The sequence below is a fragment of the Zophobas morio genome, unplaced genomic scaffold (assembly GCF_036711695.1).
Source record: "Zophobas morio isolate AGI-343-1 ecotype UQ-CSIRO unplaced genomic scaffold, CSIRO_AGI_Zmor_V1 ptg000038l, whole genome shotgun sequence".
NCBI classification, from domain to species: Eukaryota; Metazoa; Arthropoda; class Insecta; order Coleoptera; family Tenebrionidae; genus Zophobas; species Zophobas morio.
The window spans coordinates 3,700,852-3,726,208 of record NW_026972143.1 but is presented as its reverse complement, the minus strand read 5'-3'; the positions used below and the strand labels follow the sequence as shown (position 1 = coordinate 3,726,208).

General features: G+C 34.2%; 3 protein-coding genes and 2 long non-coding RNA genes across 8 annotated transcripts; 2 read left to right on the top strand and 3 right to left on the bottom strand.

Annotated features, from left to right (window-relative positions):
* The first annotated feature begins 48 nt into the window (after nt 1-48).
* Nucleotides 49-1,163, top strand: LOC135140213 (peroxisomal biogenesis factor 19-like). The gene is made up of 3 exons (XM_064070663.1): nt 49-217; nt 264-916; nt 961-1,163. The coding sequence occupies exons 1-3, from the start codon at nt 145-147 to the stop codon at nt 1,066-1,068; spliced, it is 834 nt and encodes a 277-aa protein (XP_063926733.1). The 5' UTR covers nt 49-144; the 3' UTR covers nt 1,069-1,163.
* Nucleotides 1,117-1,983, bottom strand: LOC135140214 (phosphoglycerate kinase-like). The gene is made up of 4 exons (XM_064070664.1): nt 1,846-1,983; nt 1,678-1,799; nt 1,526-1,626; nt 1,117-1,475 (listed from the first exon to the last, which is right to left on the bottom strand). Exons 1-4 carry the CDS (start codon nt 1,966-1,968, stop codon nt 1,336-1,338), a joined length of 486 nt encoding a protein of 161 aa, XP_063926734.1. The 5' UTR covers nt 1,969-1,983; the 3' UTR covers nt 1,117-1,335.
* A 91-nt stretch (nt 1,984-2,074) lies between these two features.
* LOC135140211 (phosphoglycerate kinase-like) lies at nt 2,075-20,317 on the bottom strand. Of its 2 annotated transcripts, XM_064070660.1 has the most exons (8): nt 20,025-20,317; nt 19,770-19,973; nt 19,641-19,697; nt 19,094-19,577; nt 2,700-2,834; nt 2,526-2,647; nt 2,366-2,466; nt 2,075-2,313 (listed from the first exon to the last, which is right to left on the bottom strand). In XM_064070660.1, exons 1-8 carry the CDS (start codon nt 20,084-20,086, stop codon nt 2,174-2,176), a joined length of 1,305 nt encoding a protein of 434 aa, XP_063926730.1. In that variant the 5' UTR covers nt 20,087-20,317; the 3' UTR covers nt 2,075-2,173. The 2 variants fall into 2 exon arrangements, with proteins under 2 accessions (XP_063926730.1, XP_063926731.1); XM_064070661.1 differs by lacking the exon at nt 19,641-19,697 and having other exon boundaries at nt 20,025-20,310.
* A 2,842-nt stretch (nt 20,318-23,159) lies between these two features.
* LOC135140147 (uncharacterized) lies at nt 23,160-24,296 on the top strand. The gene is made up of 2 exons (XR_010282232.1): nt 23,160-23,541; nt 23,604-24,296. It is a non-coding gene; the product is annotated as an uncharacterized LOC135140147 (long non-coding RNA).
* LOC135140146 (uncharacterized) lies at nt 23,893-25,060 on the bottom strand. 3 transcript variants are annotated; one of them, XR_010282231.1, is made up of 3 exons: nt 24,738-25,027; nt 24,560-24,680; nt 23,893-24,511 (listed from the first exon to the last, which is right to left on the bottom strand). It is a non-coding gene; the product is annotated as an uncharacterized LOC135140146 (long non-coding RNA). The 3 variants fall into 3 exon arrangements; XR_010282230.1 differs by having other exon boundaries at nt 23,893-24,075; nt 24,122-24,511; nt 24,560-24,915; XR_010282229.1 differs by having other exon boundaries at nt 24,560-25,060.
* Nucleotides 25,061-25,357: the final 297 nt, after the last annotated feature.

Here is a 25,357-nt window from a genome sequence, read left to right as displayed (position 1 = left end):
CTGCAAAATCAACAAATACACATTACAGTGGTACCACTATCACTCCCCCTTCCCCCAGATTTCCTCGAGTCACCTGATCCTTTCTAACCTCACTTCCGCACAATTTATTAAACTTTGCCCTTAAACTACGTACTGAACACCAACATGAGTGACCCTAAGAAAGAATCAACCCCTAAAGAGGACAAAGTTGACGCCGAGCTTTCCAACCTACTAGACAGTAAGTCATGTAGTTCCTCTATTGCATAACCACCCCCTTCTCCCAGGTGCTCTGCAAGACTTCAACAAAGACTCGTCGAAAGAGGCGAAGCCCGACCCCGCTAAAGACGAGCTACCCGACGAGGCCTCCGTGGAATGGACCGAAGACTTCATCAAACAAGCCGCCTCTCAGTTCGAGCAAAACTTGGCAACTTTTCTCGGTTCTTCGTCCGACGGGACGCAGTTAACCAATGAGCAGCTGCAGCAGAAGTTCCAGCAGATGGCCGAAGCCGCGCAACAAGTAATCGAGAACCCCAATATTACGGAGAATTCGAACGATTTTGCGTCTACGATCTCGCAAACTATTCAGGGGTTGAACGCGGGGGCGGAAGGGCTGCAGAACCCGTTTTCGGAGCAGGATATGATGAATTTGTTCGGGGGGCAAGGGGACCAAAATGCCTTTTTACCGTTTATGCAAGGGATGATGCAGAGTTTGTTGTCGAAGGATGTGTTGTATCCGAGTTTGAAGGATATTTTAGATAAGTTTCCCGAGTGGCTGAGGACTAATAAGGATAGTTTGAGTAGGGAGGATGCGGAGAGGTTTGAGAATCAGAAGAAGTTGATGGAGGAGGTTTGTGCCGAGTTGGAGAAGGAGAAAGAGACGGATAGTGAAGAACAGAAGAAGGAGAGGTTTGAGAAGGTGTTAGGGTTGATGCAAAAGGTGGGTTTTGAGTTGAGGTTGTGGCTTGTTATTTGGTGGTTTAGTTGCAGGATTATGGACAGCCACCGACTGATTTAGTGGGGGATGTGGGGCCACCTTTACCTCTAGATGTGCAAAATAGTGCCGATCCTAACCAATGCAGTGTGATGTAATAGCGGATTAATCATAGTCTTGTTGTTTAATGTTTGTTGTTATTTATAATGATTCGGTTAAAAAATGGGAACATTTTTACTACTGCTGGGTGTAATAGTGTGATTTATTGCGGTACCTTATACGGGTGTTTGAAATGACGCCAAATCTGACATTGTAGTATTTTTTGAGTTTTTATGTTGGTATTTCATATCTAACCAAACATGAATTTATTAAATCGCTAAATAAAGGTACGAATTTATAACAAATTAAACCTGGAGGAGGAAAATTCAAGCATCAGAAAGGGCTGCTACCCCTGGGAGTACTTTCCCCTCGAGAAGTTCCAAACTAGCGCCACCTCCCGTCGAAACGTGTGAAACTTTATCTTTAGTCTTCCATTTTTTAGCACAGGTGGCTGTGTCTCCGCCACCTAAAAACCCATTTATGTTGTTAATACACGCAACATTTTTACTTTGATACCGATAATAGTGACAGCTCCACGTTGCGTGGCTGCAACGACTCCATCCATGACGGCTTTAGTCCCTTTGGAGAAGTCGTCCCACTCAAATACACCGGGTGGTCTAAAATGATTTAAAAAGTGATAAAACTAAAAATCTAGTGGGTGTGCTAACCCATTCCAAACTATCACTTGTGCTCTACCAATGGGTACTTTAAACGATTCGATGCTGTTGGGTCCTATATCCAAACCCATCCATCCGTCGGGAATCCCCGACGCAACATCAGCACAACCAACCTATAAGTTGCAACTGAAACGAAATAGGTTAGGATTGTGGACTCACCTCTGCACATTCCTCGAATTTGTCAGCGGTGATAAAATCACACGGAAGATGCATTTTGACGTCATTTTTCTCCGCCTTTGTCATTAAGTCGTTGACGATTTTAGCGCCAGCTTCGTCAAACATGGACTTGCCAATCTAAGAAACGATTTCTATTAAATATTATGTCGGAGTTTTAGTTTGACCAAGATCGACCTACGACTTATAATTAACTAAAATAAAAAAAATAATCCACAAATTTATTCTTCTTCTATTTTAAAAGTCTTGTTTTTTAGTGCTTACGCTAATTTTACATCAAATATATAATTTACAAATTTAAACTTAGAAATATTCAAGCATCAGACAGGGCCACCACTCCTGGCAGTTCTTTTCCTTCCAGAAGTTCCAAACTAGCGCCACCTCCTGTCGAAACGTGTGAAACTTTATCCTCAGTCTGCCACTTTGCAGCACACGTGGCCGTATCCCCACCACCTGAAAACCCACATAGTCGCACATTTCAAACCTCGTCGTTTTTACGTTTTACCAATTATGGTGACAGCGCCACGTTGTGTGGCTGCAACAACTTCATCCATGATGGCTTTGGTCCCTTTGGCGAAGTTGTCGAATTCGAACACACCGGCTGGGCTAAAATAACCCACGACATACTCATTGTTATTATTATTATTATTATTCACGTGACTAACCCATTCCACACGATCACTTTAGCCCTAGTGATGGGTTCTTTAAACGCTTCGATGGTCTTGGGTCCTACGTCAAGGCCCATCCAACCGTCAGGAATTCCAGACTCTAGAGAAGCGCTACCAACCTGAAAGTATTCTAGTGAAAAAAATGGTACGTTTGGGTTGTGTTAAACTTACAGCTGCAGCTTCATCGAATTTATCGGCTGTCACGAAATCACATGGTAGGTGGATCTTGACCTTGTTCTTTTCGGCTTTTGACATTAGGTCCTTGACGATTTTGGCCCCCTCATCGTCAAATAAGGAATTGCCGATCTAAAGAATGGCATGGTTTGTGCGTTAAAACGTGTGATTTGGTAAAAATCGACATCGATTTTATTTCATACATTATTAAACGAGCGAGTTTTAAAAGAAGGCGCTGTACAAAAAACACAAAATGGCGTCGTGTAATAGTTAAATATTGGTTATCAAATGTTGCCAACATAAACGTAAGTGTGGATTAGTATGGTGATCTTTTGCGACTTTACATACACTAAATCAACATAACCTAACTTTATGGTACTAGAAAAAAATTGTATGACGGAAAATTACTCAAAAATATGTCAGAAAGAATGTTCACAAAATAAATTTGTACAAAAATTTGTTCATGAAAGAAATTTTAATAAATATGTATGTTATTAATTTGCTTAAATTTTCATTAATATCTTTTAAAACTTTTGTATGGTAATTAAAATGAAAGTAACATTTATAATAAATATGCATATGCAACCAACTATACATGCAATTAATTGCACGTGAGAACACTGTGAACGAAGTTTGTAAAACTCTTGTTACATTTCTTCTAAGCATAATAATAAAAAATTGGTAGAAGGTTATTTCACAGAACTTCCCTCGCTCTTGAAGTAACGCCCAATAAATCCCGCTTATTTGCAAAATGATAAAATTTGATTTTGCTATTTTTTGGGTTTTACTTTATAAAAGTAAAAAACAAAAATCGCAAAATGTGTTTTTACTTTTATAAAGTAAAACCCAAAAAATAGCAAAATCGAAAGTTCGAAAATCTAAAAAATAGAAAAATCTTCCGAAAAGTCAAAAAATCGAAAAGCTGAAGAATGGAATTGAAAATTTGTGAAATCGAAAAGTACGACTAGACGATTGAAAATTCGAGTATCAAAAATCGAATACTCAAGAAATCGAAATACAAAGTAATTGAGAAATCGAAAAACTGAAGAATGAAAAAATTGAATAGAAAAAACTGAAGAGTGGAGAATTGAAAAATCTAAATTTCAAAAAATCGAGAATTGAAAAACTGAAAAATCGAAAAGAAAACAAATGAAAATTCGAATATCCAAAACCAAAAATTCCAAAATCTAAAAATCGTAAATTGAAAAGCCAAAAATTCAAATTTTCGAAAAACCGAAAAATCCAAATTTGAATATCGAAAAATGTAAAATTCGATGAATAAAATATTCGAAAAAAACGGAAATCTGAGAAATCGAAAAACCGAAAATTCGAAAATCTAAAAATCGTAAATCGAAAAAGCGAAAAATCAATAAATCCAAGAATCGAAATATAGAAAAAATGAAATATGTATAAGAATGAAAAAATTGAAAAGTAAAAACTGAAGAATAGAAAAATTGAAAAATCGAAAATTCAAAATATGTATCAAAAATCGAAGAATTGAAAAACTGAAAAACTAAGAAATCGAAAAGGAAACAAACTGAAAATTTGAATATCGAAAAATGGAAAATTCTAAAATCTAAAAATCGTAAATCGAAAAATCGAAAAATCAAAGAATCAAAATATCGAAAAAGTTAAATATCGAAAGTCTAAAATCGAAATTTGTAAAATTGAAAAAGTGAAATTAAAAAAAAAAATCGAATACTGAAAAATCGAAAAACCGAGAAATCCAAAAATCGAAACATCAAAAGATCGAAAAATCGAAAAATCGAGAAGTCAAGGAGTCGAGAAATCGGCAAATAGAAAAATCTAAACTTAAAACATCGAACAATCGAAAAATCTTCTGGAAAGTCAAAAAATCGAGAAGTAAAAAAACCAAAAATTCCGAAAAACTGAAGAATGGAATTGAAAATTTGAGAAATCGAAAAGTAAAAAAGTTTTAAATTTTAAAAACTGAAGAAAGTAAAAATTCCAAAAATTGGAAAACTGAAAAGTAAAAACTGAAGAATGAAAAAATTGAAAATTTGAAAATTCAAACAATCGAGAATTGTAAAACTGAAAAATCGAAAAATCTAAAAGGAACAAACTGAAAATTCGGATAACCAAAAACCAAAAATTCGAAAATCTAAAAATCGTAAATCGAAAAATCTTCTGGAAAGTCAAAAAATCGAAAACTAAAGAAACTAAAAAATCGGAAAAACTGAAAAATGGAATTAAAAATCTGAGAAATCGAAAAGTAAAAAAAAATTAATTCTAAAAACTGAAGAAAGTAAAAATTCAAAAATTGGAAATTCGAAAAATCAAAAGTCGAAAAGTACGACTAGACGATTGAAAATTCAAATATCGAAAATCGAATACTCGAGAAATCGAAATGTAAAGTAATTTCAAGAAATTGAAAAACTGAAGAATAAAAAACTGGAAAGTAAAAACTGAAGAATGAAAAAATTGAAAATTCGAAAATTCAAACAATCGAGAATTGAAAAACTATATCCAAAAACCAAAAATTTGAAAATCTAAAAATCGTAAATTAAAAAACAAAAAATCAAAAATTCGAAAACTGATTTTCGAAAAATCCAAGAATCGAAATATAAAAAAAATGAAATATGTATAAGACTAAAAAATTGAAAAGTAAAAAAAAAATTAAAAGTAAAAACTGAATAATGGAAAAATTGAAAAATCGAAAATTCAAAATACCAAAATCGAAGAATTGAAAAACTGAAAAATCGAGAAATCTAAAAGGAAACAAACTGAAAATTCTAATATCCAAAAACCAAAAATTTGAAAATCTAAAAATCGTCAATCGAAAAACCAAAAAATCAAAAATTCCAAAACTGATTTTCGAAAAATCCAAGAACCGAAATATCGAAAAAATTAAATATATATAAGAATGAAAAAATTTAAAAGTAATAAAGATTTAAAAGTAAAAACTGAAGAATGGAAAAATTAAGAAATCGAAAATTCAAAATATCAATCGAAGAATTGAAAAACTGAAAAATCGAGAAACCGAAAAGGAAACAAACTGAAAATTTGAATATCGAAAAATGGAAAATTCGATGAATGAAATATTCGAAAAACCGAAAATTCGAAAATCTAAAAATCGTAATTCGGAAAATCGAAAAATCCAAGAATTGAAATATTGAAAAAATGAAATATGTATAAGAATGAAAACATTGAAAAGTAAAAACTGAAGAATGGAAAAATCGAAAATTCAAAAGTATCAAAAATCGAAAATTAGAAAAATCTAAGAATTGAAAACTGAAAAATTGAGAAATCAAAAAGGAAACAAAGAGAAAATTTGAATATAGAAAAATGGAACATTCGATTAAAATATTCGAAAAAACGGAAATCTGATAAATCGAAAAACCAAAAATTTGAAAATCTAAAAGACGTAAATAGAAAACTCAAAAATTTGAAAACTGACTTACAAAAAATCGAAAAATCCAAGAGTCGAAATATAGAAAAAATTGAAATATCGAAAGTCGAAAAATCGAGAAATCCAGAAATCGAAACATCAAAAATCCAAAAATCGAAAAGTCGAGAAATCGACAATCGAAAAAATAGAAAAATCTTCCGAAAAGTCAAAATATCGAAAAATAATTAAAACATCGGAAAAACTGAAGAGTGGAATTGAAAATTTGAGAAATCGAAAATTAAAAAAAAATTAATTCTAAAAATTAAAGAGAGAAAATTTTGAAAAATTGGAAATTTGAAAAGTTAAAAATCGAAGAGTACGAGTTGATGATTAAAAATTCGGGTGTAGAAAATCGAATACTTGAGAAATCGAGAAGTAAAGTACATAATTGAGAAATAGAAAAAGTGAAGAATGAAAAAATTGAAAAGTAAAAAAAATGAAAAGTAAAAACTGAATCATGGAAAAATAAAAAAATCGAAAAATGCAAGAATCGAAATATAGAACAAATGAAACATTGAAAGTCGCAATATCGAAAATTGTAAAATGGAAAAACTGAAATTAAAAAATTCGAATACTGAAAAATCGAAAAACCGAGAAATTCAGAAATTGGCGAATAGAAAAATCTAAAATTAAAATATCGAAAATTCGAAATACCGAAAAATCGAAAAGTAAAAATTAAAAAAACTAAAAAATCGGAAAAACTAAATAATGGAATTGAAAATTTGACAAATGGAAAAGTAAAAATTTCAAAAGCCTAAAAACTGAAAAAAAAAATTCGAAAAATTCGAAATTTGAAAAATCAAAAATCGAAAAGTACGAATAAAAGATTGAAAATTCGAGTATCGAAAATCGAATATGTACTCGGGAAATCGAGATGTAAAGTAATTAAGAAATCGAAAAACTGAAGTATAAAAAAATTGGAAAATTCAAAATTCAAAAAATCAAAAACGGAAAAGGAAACAAACAGAAAATTCGAAAATCTAAAAATCGTAGATAGGAAAGCCAAAAAATCAAAAATTCAAAAATTGACTTTCGAGAAATTGAAAAATCCAAAAATGGAAATATGTATAGAGAAAATGAAATATCAAAAGTCGAAAAATCGAAAATTGTAAAATCGAAAAGGTGAAATTAAAAAAATTCGAATACTGAAAACTCGAAAAACCGAAAAATCTAAAATTCAGAAGATCGAGAAATCGAATAGTCGAAAAGTCAAAAAGTGAAGAAATGGACAAATAGAAAAATCTTCCGGAAAGTCAAAAAATCGAAAAGTGAAAAACTAAAAAATCGGAAAACTGAAGAATGGAATTGAAAATCTGAGAACTCGAAAAGTAAAAAAATTTGAAAGGAAAAACAGAAGAACGTAAAAATTGGATAATCGGAAATTTGAAAAATCAAAAATCGATACTCGAGAAATCGAAATGATAAATAAAAGAGAAATCGAAAAACTAAAGAATGAAAAAATTGGAAATAAAAAAAATTAAAAGTAGAAACTGAAGAATGGAAAAACAAAAAAATCAAAAATTCAAAAAATCAAAAATCGAAAATTTGCAAAATCGAAGAATTGAAAAGCTGAAAAATCGAAAAATGTAAAATTCGATGAATCGAATTCGAAAAAACGGAAATCCGAGAAATCGAAAAACCGAAAATTCGAAAATCTAAAATTCGTAAATCGAAAAATCAAAAATTCGAAAATTGACCTTCGAAAAATCCAAGAATCGAAATATGTACAGAAAAAATTAAATATCGAAAGTCCAAGGATCTAAAAACTTGAATTAAAACAATGAAAAATCGAAAAACCAAGAAATTCAGAATTCGAAATATCAAAAGATCGAGAAATCGAAAAGTCGAGAAGTCAAGAAGTCGAGAAATCGACAAATAGAAAAATTTAAAATGAAAATGTCGAAAAATCGAAAAGTTGCGAAAATCGAAAAATTTTAAACACTGAAAAAGCGAGAAGTCGAGAAATGGGAAAATCAAAAAATTAAAATATGTATTCAGAAATTAAAAGATCGTAAAATCGTAAAATTGAAATCTCAAAAATCGTAAGATTTAAAAAAAAACGAAATATTGAAAAATCAAAAAATCGAGTCCAAAAATTGAAAGATCGAGAAATCCAAAAATCGAGAAATCGAAACAGCCCAAAATCGAAAAATCGAAAAATTAAAATTTGAAAAATTTAAATTAAAAAATAAATACACGCATTTCTTATTTGTTTTATCACCCTGTATTTTGAGCTGACGTCATAAATTTTTTGGAGGGGATAAGCAAATATATTTTGAATAAAAATTTATCATGCTTACCATAACTTTAAAATATCTTTAAAATAAAATAATTTAAAGTGACGTCATCACATTATTGGTAGGGATGATTAGACAAATTTTGGTTAGGATTTTACCATCTACATGATTATTCCTAATATAAATACAAAATCTGTGTTTAGAAATATTTAATAAATATTTATTATAATTATTTAGTTAAATGTTGACTATTACTGAAGAATTATAAGACAACCACACGTTTTCCCCAAGAACACGTGTGCAGCGTTCAACGTCACAAACACCTCACGTAAACTCCACTCCCCGAATCCCAGCACCCTAGCAAACAAAATTTTAACCAACTGTCAAAATTGATGGTTCCATAAAAATCAAAACCCACAAAAACATGGTCGAAAACAATGTAGCGCAAATCAAAAACGACATCGGGCGCAACATTCAGAAACTGTCCATCGAGAAGGCCTGTCAAGAGTACAACGACAGCGTTAAACTGACTTTGGACCAGATCAACCATCAACTTGACGACGTGCTCTTGAAGAACTGCAATGGTCTAGACGAACTCGCGATGAAGATCGCCGCGCGGACGAACTTCCTCGAGAAGAACCCCTCCTTCCTCTCATGCTTGGTCTACGAGAAGAAGAGCGTCAAGTACCAGACCCTGCTGGAGTTCGACGACATCCGGATCACCCTGGCAGAACACACGAAGCGCATACACGAGAAGCTGCAGGAGATCGAGACCTACCACAGCAAGCTGCTGGAGCTGGTGGCCCAGAACGGGCGCGGCGAAGTGACGAAGTCGGTGACCAAAATTGTCGACAATAAAGCCCCGAATGACAATAAAAGTGCAGCTGCGGTTGACAACAAAACAAAAGTGATTGAGAATAGAGCTGGAAGTGTAAGTGATAATAGAACTATGAACGAAGCAGACACCCTTAGAAGCTTGGACGTAGTAGACGAAATTGGTACACAAGAGGGAACAGATGTAGAAGAGCGCAAGATCGTGGCTGCAGCAGAGACCAAACCCTCTATGGAAAAAATGACAATTTCGACGATAGAAGACGATGATTTTCAATCGAAGAATGAAGAAGATGACTTTCAAGATTGTCTAGACAAGTTGCACCACAAGGAAGAGTTGGAAGCGGTTTTGGCGGCTTCTGAAGATCTCTGCAAGCCCCTTGTTAACACCAATACCGAAACCACCAAGACTACTAACGAGAACACCAACACCAAAAGCCCCATGACCATTAACGAGAACACCCGTATCAAAAGTCCCACCACCATTGAGACCACCAAAACTCCAGCTTCCTGTTCAAAAAAAATTGACCTACTCACCACCCAAGTCTACGACCGGGTGACAATCAAAAGGAGCGCCTTTTCCAACATCAGCATCAGCAGCGGGTCCAGCGACTCCCCTCTAAAGTACCAAGTTTTTTCCGACATCCTCCCCGACGTCCAGCGACGAAAACCGACCGAGAACCTCCACGGGAAGCTCATCCAGCAGCTCGTGGCTTCCGACAGCCTCGAAGGTTTCCTCAAACTCATGGACCGCAAACCCACCAAAGACAAAATCAAAAAACCCAAAAAAGAAACTAAAGACTTGCAAGAAAAGTACACCGGAAGCTTGTGGTTCTTCCCTAAAGAGGAAAAAAAGAAATCTCCGCCTAAGAGCGCGAGCGTGAATACGAAAATCTCCCCCATACCGCAAAAGACCTCGAAGGCGTCTTCGATTTCCGCCGGGTCGACATGCTGCAGCCTGTTGGTGACCAGCTCGCAACCGTGCCCCGTGAGCAACCAAGAGCGCACGCGCAAAATCCGACAGGGCTTAAGCCGGAACAAACTTAAGTACTACGATTTGCTTGACGATTTGGACCACAACGACTTGAAGCCGATCAAATCCGAGTACCCGCGACGGGACAACGTCTACCCTACCCAGTTACAGGACGCCAAGAGCTACCTCCATCGCATGATGCAAGAAAACGAGAAAGTGTGGAAGAAGTTGCTTCAGCCGGCTGAAGATAGAGAGAACGAGAAGAAGAAGAAGAAGCACGGAGAGAAGAAACACGCACCGGTGCAGAAGAAGAGCGGGATGAAGACGTTACTCGAGTACTTGACTTCGCCCGAACAGAAGTACTTAAGTCATATTCCTCAGAGCTTGATTGTGATGCCTGTGAAGGTGGTCTATGACAATTTTCCGACTAAAGAGAAAAGTAGTACGCCTAGGGCTCCTGTGATGATAACGGATTTGTCGAAACGACTAGCACCGATTCCGGTCGAAGGAAGGTACTTGCAAACAAGCGCATCACCCAGGTCCGAACCTTATCCCACCACGCCGAAAAGAAAAGCCATGTTGGAACAACTCAGAGGACTCAAAGCCAAAAACGACAACATCCAAAAGAACATCCAGAAAGCCATTGACGTTATCGAAGCCAAAATGATCGACTTGTTGTCTTCGCCTACAGATGGCTCCAGCAGTGAAGCTTTCACTGCGATGGAGCAAGAAATCACATGCGTTTTGCAGATGATGAACGAACACCAACCGGTGGGTACAAACAAAGAAGAAACGAAGCAAACGACGGAGCCAGAACAACAAATTGTCAAAGAACAACAAGTGGAGAAAAAACCTGAAACGAAAGAAGTAGAAATGCCACAAATCAACGAAGTTATACCACCTGAGAAGGACAACAAAGTCCCAAATAACCCAACCACCCCGAAAATAAAAAGAGAAGGAACAATCGTCAAAAAACACAGCAGTGACTTTAAACACAAAGACGAAAAGATCGTCAAAGAGGAGAAAAAACCCCCCAAGGAGGTCCCCATCAAGATAAAACAGTCACTACTAAAGGACGAAAAAAAAATCAAAAAGCCGGAACGCACTCCTTTCGACAAGAGCAAATTTAAGTTGTCGAAACACGACGACGAGCCAAAAAGAGCTGCCAACATAGCAGAAGGTGAGCGCCTTCTAGGTCAAGTTGACAGTGTGATTAAAAAAATCGACAGCATTTACAACCGCTTCTACGACGAAAAAAGTAAGTCGAAACATACACCGAGACAGGAGGCCAATTTCAACAACATAGATGAGTTTTTCGTTGGTTTGAAACCAGAGGTAGAAACTCCAATTCTAGTCCTGTACAAGTACGACGAAGTTATCCCGGAGATCTACTTCAACCCTCGTTGTTTTCATCAAGCTTCGGTATGGCACACCCCGTGTCTGGACTACATCAAACCCCCACACCACGAAGAAAAGAAATCGTTTCTAAGCTTATTCCAAATTTCGGTTCCTTCGCTGGTGAAGCACGACTTCAAGTCTTGCTTTGACTACGCGCCGTCTAGGTCGGAAAAATCGAGATGCGATTACGAGCACGATGAAGCGCCGACTCTCGAAGAAGAAGAAGATTGGAGATTTTGTCAGTTCGTTCAACCGGTTACTTTAACAGCGAAAGAGGAACTCGAACCGAAACCTAGCGAATATATTCATCCGGTTTGTGAACCACCAGTTTGCGAACATGTTAACCCGGTTTCGGTACCACCAGAAGAAAGTGAACCTTGTGAAGTCGCTGTGGTTCCGGTGGTACCGAAGGAGGAGGCGAAACCTTGTCCCGAATGTGCTGTGGAAAAACCAGCAACCGCAGAATTAAAGGAATGTGTTAATCGCAAAGAAAGTACAAAGGAAGCGGCGATTAAATGGGACAAATTTGCAAAGGAGTCGAAAGGGGAAGACAGAAAATACGATTATACACTGAAGACTTTCTACACCCTTTTCTTTTCATCGGTTTTCGTAGCGCTGAATTTTGATTACGCCTCTTAAAATTTTTGTTAGTATATGTATATCTAATATCATGCATTTTATTTAATAAATTTCATTTCATTTAGTACGAGTTGTGTATTTGAGTGACATGTTATCAATTAAAAAACATTTCAAAATAATTTTTTTGCATTAATTAATAACAACTGTTTATTTTTCGAAAAATGTAGCTAAAATATGCAGTTTTAAGAATTTAATTTCAGAAAAAAAGGCAAAATCCTTAGTAAGCTTGACAGGATTGTAATTCGACAAAATCGTGAGTTTTTTAGTAGTTCAGATTTAGTTTTGTTTCAACTCTTTGGTAAAAGTTTGCAGGGTGTCATAGCCATTTCCAAGGTTAAGACTTAAATTTGTAATATTTGTTAAAAAAAAACTCAAAATGTATCAATAAAATTAGTTTAGAACTTTTAAACAAAAAATCAGATAGAAAATTGTAAGATTAACTGCTAGTTTAACATTTTAAAAAACATTTTTAAAATAATCAGAGCAGTTTACATTACAACAGTAACATCTTTTAAGAAATAAAATTTTTCTCGAATGTAAAAAAGCCTCTGAAATTTTTAAATACATTTTTTAGATCGAACAAAATAATACGGTACCGATTTTATAAGCAGTGACTGCTAATTTTTCAAGATAATTCATTGTATTTGTAATTTTTGAAAAAAAAAACTTAAAAATTTAAATATCAATAAAGATCTTACATTAAATGTAATATTAACAGGAAGATCTTACTTTGGATACAATATTAACAGGAATTTCAGCATTTTAAAAACAACAAGTTTACTTTCTAATAGTAACATCTTTTGGGATTTTTTTCGAATATAAAAAAGCCCCAGCCCAGACTTCTGAAATTTTTAAATATATTAGATCGAACTAAATAATACAGAACATTTTTGCAATTAAGCTCCGCCCCCTTGGCTCACGACGAATAAAAAAATCATAAGAATTGAGATAGGGCGGGTGGGCGGGGCTCATATTTTGCTTTTTTTTTTTTCTTAATACATATACATAGCCATCTTTTCACAACAAGAAACTTAATTAAATATTTAAAATGTTACATTTTTGCAAGGAAATATGGATTTTGCAATTATGGGCGGAGCCTTTTTTTTACTTAGTATTTTCAGACTTATTTCGACAACAAGAAACTTAAAACATGTCTAAAATGGTAAATTTTTGTAGTAATAACTTAAATCCTCCACTTTTCTTCTACAACCCCTTTAAATAGGGCAAAAGTTGAACATCAAAATTACTATCAACGGCAAGTTTATAAATCCCACTTAAGATCTTGTTTTGAATGTAATATTAATAGGTATTTTAACATCTTAACAATATTGCAAGTGGACGTGGTTTACACAGACCTTTCTAAAGCATTCGATGTTGTTAACCATTCTATTTTGTTAAACAAATTAAGTTCTGCTGGTGTATGTGATAATCTAGTTAAACTTTTTAAATCGCTATTAACTAATCGTATCCAGTATGTTGAGTTTTGTGGCTACTGTTCGGATGCATATGGTACTCCTAGTGGTGTAACACAGGGGTCCAACCTAGGACCCATGTTATTTTTAATATATTTTAATGATATATTAGCACAATTTAAATGTCCGATTTTTGTTTATGCTGATGATTTAAAAATCGCAAAATACGTGTCTAGCATAGAGGATTGTCGTTTGTTACAGAATGATTTAAACAACTTTAGTAAATTGTACACGCTAAACAAACTAAAGATAAATGAAAATAAATGCAAAACAATAACATTTTCCAGATTAATGACCAATATTAATTTTAATTATACATTGAATGATATTCAAATTGAGCGAGTTAGCCAAATAAAAGACCTGGGTGTTATACTGGATCATCATTTGTCATTTATTCCTCACATTCAATATATTTGTGGACACGCTATAAAAATGTTAGGATTTATTTTTAGAAACACAAGTAGTTTTACAAATGTAGATGCTTTGCTAACGTTATATTTCGCATATGTCAGAACAAAATTAGAATATGCTTCTGTAGTGTGGGACCCGTACTATAGCATCCATATTATGGCAATCGAACGCATACAACGTAGATTCTGCAAATACTTATATTATGTAAAATATCATACTTATCCTCCACGATCATTCCCTAACAAAATGTTATTAAATGATTTTAATTTGCTGTCGCTCAAAGAAAGAAGGACGTTCGCCAACATTTACTTTTTATTTAAATTAATACATGGGTACACTGTTAGCAAAAACTTACTTATTAGTCAAATAAATTTTCATGTTCCACGATTAAATTGTCGGTATTCAGGCACTTTCATGATAAATTGTAGTAGGACCAACCAACATTATTTTTCGCCATTGAACAACATGTGTCGTTGCTATAATGATGTAGCCCCAATTGTAGATATTTTTGTTACTTCTAGTATTAAGTCTTTTCGTGTTTTGTTGTATAGGAGTGATTAAGTCATAGTTATGTTTTTTTTTTTTCTTTTTAACTCTATTTAGTGTTAGTAATTAATTAATTTGTGAGTTTATATTTATCCTTTTGGACCTTCGTCTGTTGGATAATAAAATTAAGACCCACCACTGACCCGGAAATGACCGGCATTCAGGCAAGACTTCTATCATTACGGGTACTAAGACCAAGTAATGATATGCTTTGATTAGATTAACAGAACAACTTTCGAGATTCTAGAATTACAGCATACAAATTAGTCTGCTATTATTCTCTAATCTCACCCCATCCCCAAAAGTCAAGCGTAACTACCGATCATTTATCCGCGCATCACATGAAAAGTGATTATTATTATTATTATTATTAATATTAATATTATTATTATTTTAAAAACCACCAAAGCAGTTTACATTCCAACAGTAACAACTTTTGAGAAATAAAATTTTTCTCGAATGTAAAAAAAAACCTCTGAAATTTTTAAATACATATTTTTAGATCGAAAAAAAAAAATACGGTAACGATTTTGTAAGCAGTGACTGCTATTTTTAAAGGATAATTAATTGTATTTGTAATTTTGAAAAAAAAAAACTTAAAAATTTAAATATCAATAAAGATCTTACTTTGAATGTAATGTTAACAGGAATTTTAGGATTTTAAAAACAATTAGAGAAGTTTACATTTTAATAGTAACATCTTTTGGGATTTTTTTTCGAATATAAAAAAGCCTCACCTCAGACTTCTGAAATGTTTAAATATTTTTAGATCGAACTAAATAACACGGCAACATTTTTGCAATTAAGCTCCGCCCTCTTGGCTCACGACGAATAAAAAAAATTAACAAAATTGAGAAAGGGCGGGTGGGCGGGGCTTATATTTCAATTTTTTTTTTCTTAATATACACTGCCATCTTTTCACGACAAGAAATTTAAAACATGATTAAAATGGTACATTTTTGCAAGGAAATATGGATTTTGCAATTATGGGGCGGAGCCTAATTGCAAAATTGATATTTCCTTATACAAATTTTCCATTTTAAACATGTTTTAAGGGTCATATCGTGAACAGAAGTCTACACATACTAAAAACAAAAAGGCAAAATGTAAGCCTGCCCACCCACCCAATCTCAATTGTAATAATTTTTTTTATTCGCCGTGAAGCAAGGAGGTGGAGCTTAACTGCAAAATACTTATTTCTTTACAAAAACTTAAAAACATGTTTTTGAGTATCGTGTTGTTCAAAGAGTACAATGTACATTACGAAAAAAAGGCAAAATATAAACCCCGCCCACCCACCCCATCTCAATTGTGATGATTTTTTTATTCCTAGAAACTTAAAACACGTTTAAAATGGTAAATTCTTGTAGACAAATGTGGATCTTGCAATTAAGCCCCGCCCCTCGATCTGACAACGAATGAAAAATTCATCATAGTATTCTTTGAACAACACGATACACAAAAACATATTTTTAATTTCTCGTACAGAAATGAGGATTTTTCAATTAAGCTTCGCTCTCTTGGCTCACGACGAATAAAAAAAATCATCACAATTGAGGTAGGGTGGGTGGGCGGGGCTACATTTTGCCTTTTTTTACTTAGTATTTGCAGACTCATTTCGACAACAAAAAACTTAAAACATGTCTAAAATGGTAAATTTTTCTAGTAATCAACTTAAATTCTCCACTTTCCTTCTACAACCCCTTTAAATAGGGCAAAAGTTGAACATCAAAATTACTATCAACGGCAAGTTTATAAATCCCACGTAAGATCTTGTTTTGAATGTAGTATTAATAGGTATTTTAACATCTTAAAAATATTTTAAAAACCACCAAAGTAGTTTACATTCCAACAGTAACATCTTTTGAGAAATAAAATTTTTCTCGAATGTAAAAAAAAACAATCAGAGAAGTTCACATTCTAATAGTAACATTTTTTTTGGGGATTTTTTTTCGAATATAAAAAAGCCTCACCCCAGACTTCTGAAATTTTTAAATATATTAGATCGAATAAATAACACAAAACATTTTTGCAATTAAGCTCCGCCCCCTTGGCTCACGACGAATAAAAAAAATCATCAGAATTGAAATGGGGCGGGTGGGCGGGCCTTATATTTTGCTTTTTTTTTCTTAATATACATAGCCATCTGTTCACAACAAGAAACTTAAAACATGATTAAAATGGTACATTTTTACAAGGAAATATCGATTTTGCAATTATGGGGCGGAGTCTAATTGCAAAATTGATATTTCCTTATACAAATTTTCCATTTTAAACATGTTTTAAGTGTCATGTTGTGAACAGAAGTCTGCACACACTAAAACAAAAAGGCAAAATATAAGCCCGCCCACCCGCCCAATCTCAATTGTAATGATTTTTTTTATTCACCGTGAACCAAAGGTGTGGAGCTTAACTGCAAAATACTTATTTCTTTACAAAAACTTAAAAACATGTTTTTGAGTATCGTGTTGTCCAAAGAATACTATGCATATTAAGAAAAAAAAAAAGGCAAAATATAAACCCCTCCCACCCACCCCTTCTCAATTGTGATGATGTTTTTATTCCTAGAAACTTAAAACACGTTTAAAATGGTAAATTCTAGTAGACAAATGTGGATCTTGCAATTAAGCCCCGCCCCTCGATCTAACAACGAATGAAAAATTCATCATAGTATTCTTTGAACAACACGATACATATTTTTAATTTCTCGTAGAGAAATAAGGATTTTGCAGTTGAGCTCCGCCTTCTTGGCTCACGACGAATAAAAAAATCATCACAATTGAGATAGGGTGGGTGGGCGAGGCTACATTTTGCCTTTTTTTTACTTAGTATTTGCAGCAACATTTTGCAATTAAGCTCCGCCCTCTTGGCTCACGACGAATAAAAAAAATTAACAGAATTGAGATAGGGCGGGTGGGCGGGGCTTATATTTTGCTTTTTTTTCTTAATATACATAGCCATCTTTTCACAACAAGAAACTTAAAACATGATTAAAATGGTACATTTTTACAAGGAAATATGGATTTTGCAATTATGGGGCGGAGCCTAATTTCAAAATTGATATTTCCTTATACAAATTTTCCATTTTAAACATGTTTTAAGTTTCATGTTGTGAACAGAGGTCTACCCATATTAAAAACAAAAAGGCAAAATGTAAGCCCACCCACCCGCCCTATTTCAATTGTAATATTTTTTTTTATTCGTCGTGAAGCAAGAGGGCGGAGCTTAACTGCAAAATACTTACTTTTTTACAAGAAATTAAAAACATGTTTTTGAGTATCGTGTTCTCCAAAGAATACTAAGTATATGAAGAAAAAAACCGCAAAACATAAAACAACAGTTAGCGAAAAATATTTGGTAAAAACAAGTTTCAAAATAGATTTATTGCATTATTTAATACTAGTTCTTTAATAGTTTTGATTAAATAATATTCTGCTCGTTCTAACGATCTGGTGATGGAAAATTATCACTTATTGCAGGCTATTGAATTTTTTTTTACGGAAACTAACAGAATTCATCTAGGGCTACGATTGAAAATTATACACCCTATGTAATTTTACAAATTTAGAATATTTATAAAAAAATGTTAAGTTTTTGCATTAACAGTTTCCAAGATGTTTGCATTTTTTATAGAAAAAAAAAATCGTAAGACAAACCTTAGCAAATTCTGTATAAAAAGAAACTTTACTTAAAGATGTTAACTGGAAGGTTATAAAATAAAATTTGAACAAACTCACAAACTGTAAATAGTACCACATTTTCAAATGAATTAAAACAAAAATTTTTAGACAGTCGTTAAAATAACTAAAAATATGCAAAATTCCCGGCTTCACTCTTTAAATATGGCGGAATTAAGAATATTTTGTTACATTACGTTTAAATAATGCTACTGAGATATGCTGTGTAGTTGTCATACAAAACAAAACAAAATATTTCGGAAAACTAAGTAAAAATATGCAGTTTTACGAATTTAATTTTTCGAAAAAAATACGCCAAAATCCTCGAAAAGCTTTAAATTATTTGTAAGAGATGCTTTCTGTTAAAAAAAAAATATATATATGTTGGGTACAAGGGTTTTGTATTAACCGTTTCCAAGATATTTGCATATTAAAAATTTAAGCGAAGTTTCAACTTATTTATCTAATTTTTCTCTAAAACGCTTTTTTAATACCAATTTTATTGGAATTTCACTATTAGAATAAAAATCCACAAAATCTGGCACAAAACGAAACTTGTTGTCACTGATTTTAGCGAAAAAAGCGTTAATTTTAAAGCAAACGCCAATTTCGGCGTTCTGAAATTTCAAATTTCGCGCCCAATTACCATTGTCGTTGAAAATAGCAACTGCGCATGCTCAACGACATTTTAGCCACTGCCGTGACATCACGACAGCTGTGTAAAACTGGTTAACTACCACTCCGGTGTAAAACCGCCTTTAACACTACAAACTCAATATTTTAAAGAAAACCACCTACCTTCATTCCATACACCACCTTCAGGAATGTATACGCCATCCCTCCTCCAATAATCATCTCATCGACTTTATCCAGCAAATTATTAATCAACTGAATCTTGTCGGCAACCTTTGCGCCCCCCAGAATCGCCAAGAACGGCTTCTCCGGACAATCCAGCGCCTTCGCAAAGTACTCCAGCTCCTTCTTCAACAAAAACCCAGCAGCCCTCTGGTCGAAGCCCTCCCCCATCATGGAAGAGTGCGCCCGATGGGCCGTCCCGAAAGCGTCGTTCACATACACATCCCCCAGCTTCCTCAAGCTCTGGCGGAACGCCGCCACTTTATCCGCCTCCGCTTTGATTTTCTTGCCACTGGCGTCCACCCCTTTGCCCTCCTCTTCAATGTGGAACCGCAAATTCTCCAGAAGGATGAGCGAGCCGGGTTTGGGGTCGGCGCAGGCTTTCTCGACTTCGGGGCCCACGCAGTCCGTGAGGAACGTGACGTCTCTGCGGACAGAATCGCGTTACGGGGGGTCAACCAGGGGGTAATAAAACAGAAAAAAATAGAACCTTTTAGGCAACAAGTTTTGGTTACTATCACTATCACAAGAGTCAGATTTAGTCAATCTAAAACAAAAGAAAACGGGAACGAAAGCGTTAGCACAGGAAGAGAAGAAGCGAGAGCGGGGGAGGAGTCACCTGTTGATGAGGGTTTTGAGTTCGGCGGCTACGGGGTTGAGGCTGTATTTGGGATTGGGGCTGCCGTTGGGCCGGCCGAGGTGGGACATGAGTACGACGCTCTTGGCGTTCTTGTCGAGGGCGTAGCGGATGGAGTCCAAGGCGGCCACTATGCGCTGGTTGTTGGTGATTTTTCCGTCCTTCAGGGGCACGTTGAAGTCGACGCTGGAAATTTATTTTGAGGGGGTTTTTGAATGAATGGGGGCGCGAACTTACCGCATCAGGACGCGCTTGTTGGCCACTTGAAGGGCGTCGAGGCTTAATTTATTAAATTGCATTTTGATCGGTTTTTAGCGAATTGTGGAAGAAGAGTGATTTGAAGTTGTGTTTTCAACTTCTGCCCTCCAAATGTCAAGTAGAGGTCAGACAGGGTTTATCAAACAATTGAATTCGTTGATAAATTGGCGTGATTTATGGGGGTCAAAGAACGCACTGAAGCGGTGGATAAAATTAGAAGAGTGATTTTCATTTACACGAGCATGATAGTGATTTTTGGGCGCGAAGAACGGTTTTCGAAATTTGGGGACACTTTGAGGACTGCTGGTGTCGAGAGGGGTTCGCGAAAATTCGGGCACGTTCGTTTCAGAGGGAAATTTAATTATTCTCGGACACTAAATAAAGTAGGGTGGGTTACTTCCAAAAAAAGAGCGTTTATTATAACTTTTTAATGTGAAATAGTGATATTTAAGTCAGTGCTTTTATCGAAGATTCTTATTTCTAAAATAGTTCAGATTTAACCTTAACCTAAAAAAATTAACAAACAAAAACACTGTAACATTTGATAACATTTCATTACTTTATTCTTATTTATATAGGGTAAAGTTCATCCACTATTAATACATTAATAATATTATGTCTGTTTTTAAAATGCCAACTCATTTTTCGTTGCTTCAGGAAGTAATTATCTGATATCACGATTTTAATTGAATTTACTTACAATTTATGAACAAATCGCTACGACATCAACAACATCTTCATAAAAAACACGCCTTATTTAGGTAATTAATGTTTCATGAAAATCATGAATCAAGGTTCATCGATAAACAAAGGTCACTTCATAACGCCTATTTTGAACAAGAACTGGCGCGGAGGAGAGGAGGTACGTGACGTCAGACGATAGTGTTATTTCAAAATTTCATAACACCTGGCCTTTTTTCGATGCTACTGGAAAATTTCTGTTTGAGATACAATACAGATAAATAGTCACATCCATTCCAGTCGGAATTATTTTGTACATAATCGCTGTGTAATTAGTCATGTAAATTCGAATTACTAAGAATAAATTGTTGAGTTTTAGCCACGCCGATTTTATTCACCGATCAACGTAACAATATTATATGATATCCAAAAACTTGATAACGCCAAATTTTACAAGATAAATCCTACTTGTTTCTACTTGTGTTTTGTGAATGTATTTTTTTTTAGAATTGCCTATACAGGATGTCAATTAAAAATGACTTATCTAATGTTCCTGAAATTCAAAGCACTCAGCACTATTGTACTTGGACGTCCGTATCATTTCACGGTCACAAACTGTAATAAAACAACTTTATAATCATTTGATCTACAGTCGCGACTAGAAAATCTTGGACGTCATTTTTCTGTCATTTTGAAAATTTTCATGTAATAGTCCACCAAAGTCCGTATATTAGTAAGGATCGTAGTAAGAACTTTAATAATCGTCACTTTGACATGCTCGTAATATCAAAAATAAGAAATTTAAAAAATAGGCTTATAGTACTTAAAGGTGTTTTACCTTTGTGACAGTGGAATGACATTGATGTTCAAGATTTTCTGGCCTCGACCGCACTTATAAATTTGTTATAAACAATAATGTCAAAATATAAATCAATTAAAATTCAAAACCTCAGATCTACAACAAAAATCATTAAATCTACTTAGTGTACAGTAAGTATTTAAAGAAATTAATCTGAGAAATGAATCGATTTGACGTACCGAGGACTATTCATGTTTGCCGTGTTTTGTCATGTTGGCAACATTTTTTAAATTTGATGATGGCATATTTGACTGTCAAATGAACAGATACCGACGTTTCCAAGATGTCACATTACACTTTCAAATACAAATATGTATATGCAACAACTATACTTTGAAAACATTTAAAAGCATTTTACCTAGAGATGTAAAAAACGATTTTTTTTACTTGTGGTGACCGAATTTGAATCAAAATTTCGCGCTGAAAAAATTAACAAAATTTGACAAAAAATTCAGTCAAAAAAGATCGTTGAACATAGGCAACCATGTGCACGTTAACGCTTGTTGGGTAGTTGGTAGCTCGCTAGGGGATTCTAGTTAGAGAGTTGGTAGACAAGTAGTAAGTTAGCTAGGTTAAATTAGTTGGCTTGGTAGCTAATGAAAGGGACGAAACCTTTGTTTAACGACAATTAATCGTAATGACGACAGCATCACCGTTTTCCCCCACACGCGCAGCTAATTCTTGCGGCTTTCTAATCGGAAAAAAGTGCACATTTTCGACGGACGCTACAAGTGCTGTAAATTTGTTTTATTGTTTGTAAATTCACCGATCAGGTTAGGATTTTAATCGTTAACGGTTTCTAACACAATTTAACAGACATTAGATTTGTTTAGACACACACTTGCTTCATGAAATTCACTGAGTCAGGACTCGTATCGAATCACCATCGTGGGGGAGAACAGCCACAACCGGAAGCCCCAAACTCCGCTTGCGCTACAACGCCCCCTATGTTTTTTTTGTGCTCTAGAATGAAATTGACATAGTTCGATCACCCTACTCTTATAGCGCTCTGGTGCTGCTGCCGCTGCATAGTTTTTTTTATTCAAATTTTGTGCTCTTGTTGACTGCCATAATTTTAAAAGTGCCGCCACACGTCTGTAATAACTTGTGTATTTGCAGACAGTTACTTTAATTCAGATTTGTTTTGTTTTTATTAAATTTGTGATGTTCGATTATGACATTTAATAAGAAGGTCTTCAGTGGAGGAATACATAATTTTGTGTCCTCCATATATTTGGTGTTTTATTTACCGATATTTTTCCAATCTTGGGGTCCACCATTTGCATCTGAAAGCATCCCGCCATTTTTCAAAAACACAACGTAGGGTTCCATTTTATTAAACGATCACAGCCAAGGTTAAATTTTGAATTTTTCGCGGGTTTTCAATTTTTTTCCACATGTCAATTTAAGGCGGGATGTTTGGGTTATCACAAACTGTAGGTTTTAAAACACGTTTTTTTCTTGTTCAGTAAAGTTTACAAAGTTTTAATTGACCCATCGATAAAGACAAACCCTTCTTTTGAAAGTTATGCCAATTTTAACAAAAATACAGTTAAATCCATAAGGTTGTAACCACTCGATAAATTGTAAGGTTGGCATTACAGCCAATGGTGTTTTTCACATGAACAGATTGGTAGCGGCGCATATGTCAAAATTTGACAATTACGCACGAGAGAGTTTTATTTAAATATCTCACAGTTTGTTATTAAACCATACCATTGAAAAATGGTACCGACACGGCATATTGTGGTAAATAAGCAGATGAAAATGGCACTTGCCAACTGCCACAATGAATTGAAACTTGCTTATCCCCAAGCATCCTCCCGAGAACTTGAATTCAAGCTTGTAAAAATCTTTTCAGTATGTAGTTATTCTTATACCATGGAAAGAGAGTACTATACTATGAGAGTAACGTATCGACATTCGGAACTTTTTTCATGTTATTACAACATGGTGGTATGTCGAAGGACTTTTAGTTTTAACTATCTCAAGTTGAAAGTGTATATCTCGCTTTTTAGTACAACATTGTCTTTTCAAGTTTTATACCCACTCTTTATATCCTACACAATACAACTAAATGTCCCTCATTAAATTCAAGCACTGCATACTTTCCCTGTAAACTTATCATTAATTCCTATCCTTTCCATAGTGTTCTCGATGTCAAGCCCACAAAATTATAACCCAACACCAATCTGGAGAACCGTTACAAGAAGCAAAGTGGAAACCAAAACAAAAATCGCAGTGGTATTCAAATTTGGAATTTAAAGAAGATCTAACCTACCGTATATTTGACAAAAACAAAAAAAATGAGTTTTTTACTCTTCAGGATTTGTTTATTTTTGCGAAAGAACATCCAGAATATACAGCAAGTTTAAATACTTTACGTTGAGTATTAAAATCCATGGGATTCAGATTTAAGAAAGTTAACAACAGAAAAATAATTGCTTTTTGGTTATTTGGTCTATGTGTTCCCAATGTTTCTAACCACTCCTGTAACAGTAAGTTTAAATAAGCCGTCAAATTATTTTCAACATACCTATTATTTTAGCCTCTGAATTTTGTGAAGTTACATTTTGTTCATTATTACCACTAAAATCGTCAGGACGGAGGAGCATAGCCAGACCTATCGCCTTCAACCAAATCCCTTGTACATTTTGTAAATAATAAGTAGTACCAAATATTAGAGTTATTAAACATAACATTAAAGACTTGTTGGTGTCCCATTTTTTTGATGAAAAATTGGTCATCCATTGCAACTAATTAAGGTGATCTACCCATTATAGACAATTTTGGTGTTGCTCGCGAGATTGATCATTTCAGTCGAGAGAGCTGATCCTTCGAGTCATAGTTAGCCACACATATAATTATCACGTATACTCATGTACAATAATTTAAACAAATTCTGAATATCTCAGTTATTCCCCATCTGTAAAGTAATTTTTATGAAGCAGCAACAATAAATAAATCAATTCACCTTGTTTTTTTACCAGCCCAATATTTGATTTCATTCGTGACCACAATATTTTTGGGTTCATTTTATCGTAATTCGTAAACGTATCGACTGCAAGTCTAAATTACAGCAGGTGGCATTCTTTCTACAGATGAAAGATAAAACACGTTTCTATTTATCGTTGCTCTTGTATTATAATTACCATGAAGACTCAGGTTATCCTGTTTTTATTGAAAATTGTTTATCAGTTTTTACAATATTGCGACAAGTTACAATGATAATTATGAAATAACCTGTGCAGGAGTGCAAGAATTGCAGTGAAGTCGAACGTAATCATGTGTCGCGAATACATGAATGAACTAATCATGTGTCGCGAATACATGAATGAACTGACATTATATTGACAGGTCACCAAATATGTCACCAGGTTATTAAAAGACAGATTTACACTGAATAATTTTTAAAAATTTACACTAGGGAGTGGTTACAACCTTATGGATTTGAGTTTAGTTAAAACTGTAATTGGAAAAAGCAAAAATACGTCAATTTTATAATGGCACCATTTGTTAACGGCCTATAGAACCTACCTGTGAAATGTTTCATAACCTAACTTTAAGATGGGAGGGAAATCATATCATCAATACATACATATTACGTATTACAAATAGACGATAACTTATTTATTAATTGTATGTTATTAGAAAAAAACAAAAATTCATAAAAACTTACGGGAATAAAAGAAAGAAAATTTAAAGTTGTTTAAAAACAACAAAAAAAACCTTCCTATGTTTTAAGACAAAAAAACATGTTTTAAAACCAATA

Coding starts and splice junctions, on each gene's coding strand:
- LOC135140214 (XM_064070664.1), bottom strand. CDS start 1,968: ATGTTTGACGAAGCTGGCGCTAAAATCGTCAACGACTTAATGACAAAG. Junction 1,627..1,677: donor CAAGTGATAGTTTGGAATGG/GTTAGCACACCC, acceptor AAATCATTTTAG/ACCACCCGGTGTATTTGAGT. Junction 1,476..1,525: donor TGGAGCTGTCACTATTATCG/GTATCAAAGTAA, acceptor ATGGGTTTTTAG/GTGGCGGAGACACAGCCACC.
- LOC135140213 (XM_064070663.1), top strand. CDS start 145: ATGAGTGACCCTAAGAAAGAATCAACCCCTAAAGAGGACAAAGTTGAC. Junction 218..263: donor GCTTTCCAACCTACTAGACA/GTAAGTCATGTA, acceptor CCCTTCTCCCAG/GTGCTCTGCAAGACTTCAAC. Junction 917..960: donor TGTTAGGGTTGATGCAAAAG/GTGGGTTTTGAG, acceptor TTGGTGGTTTAG/TTGCAGGATTATGGACAGCC.
- LOC135140211 (XM_064070660.1), bottom strand. CDS start 20,086: ATGCAATTTAATAAATTAAGCCTCGACGCCCTTCAAGTGGCCAACAAG. Junction 19,578..19,640: donor CAAAACTTGTTGCCTAAAAG/GTTCTATTTTTT, acceptor TTCTGTCCGCAG/AGACGTCACGTTCCTCACGG. Junction 2,835..19,093: donor AGGTGGTGTATGGAATGAAG/GTAGGTGGTTTT, acceptor GCCATTCTTTAG/ATCGGCAATTCCTTATTTGA.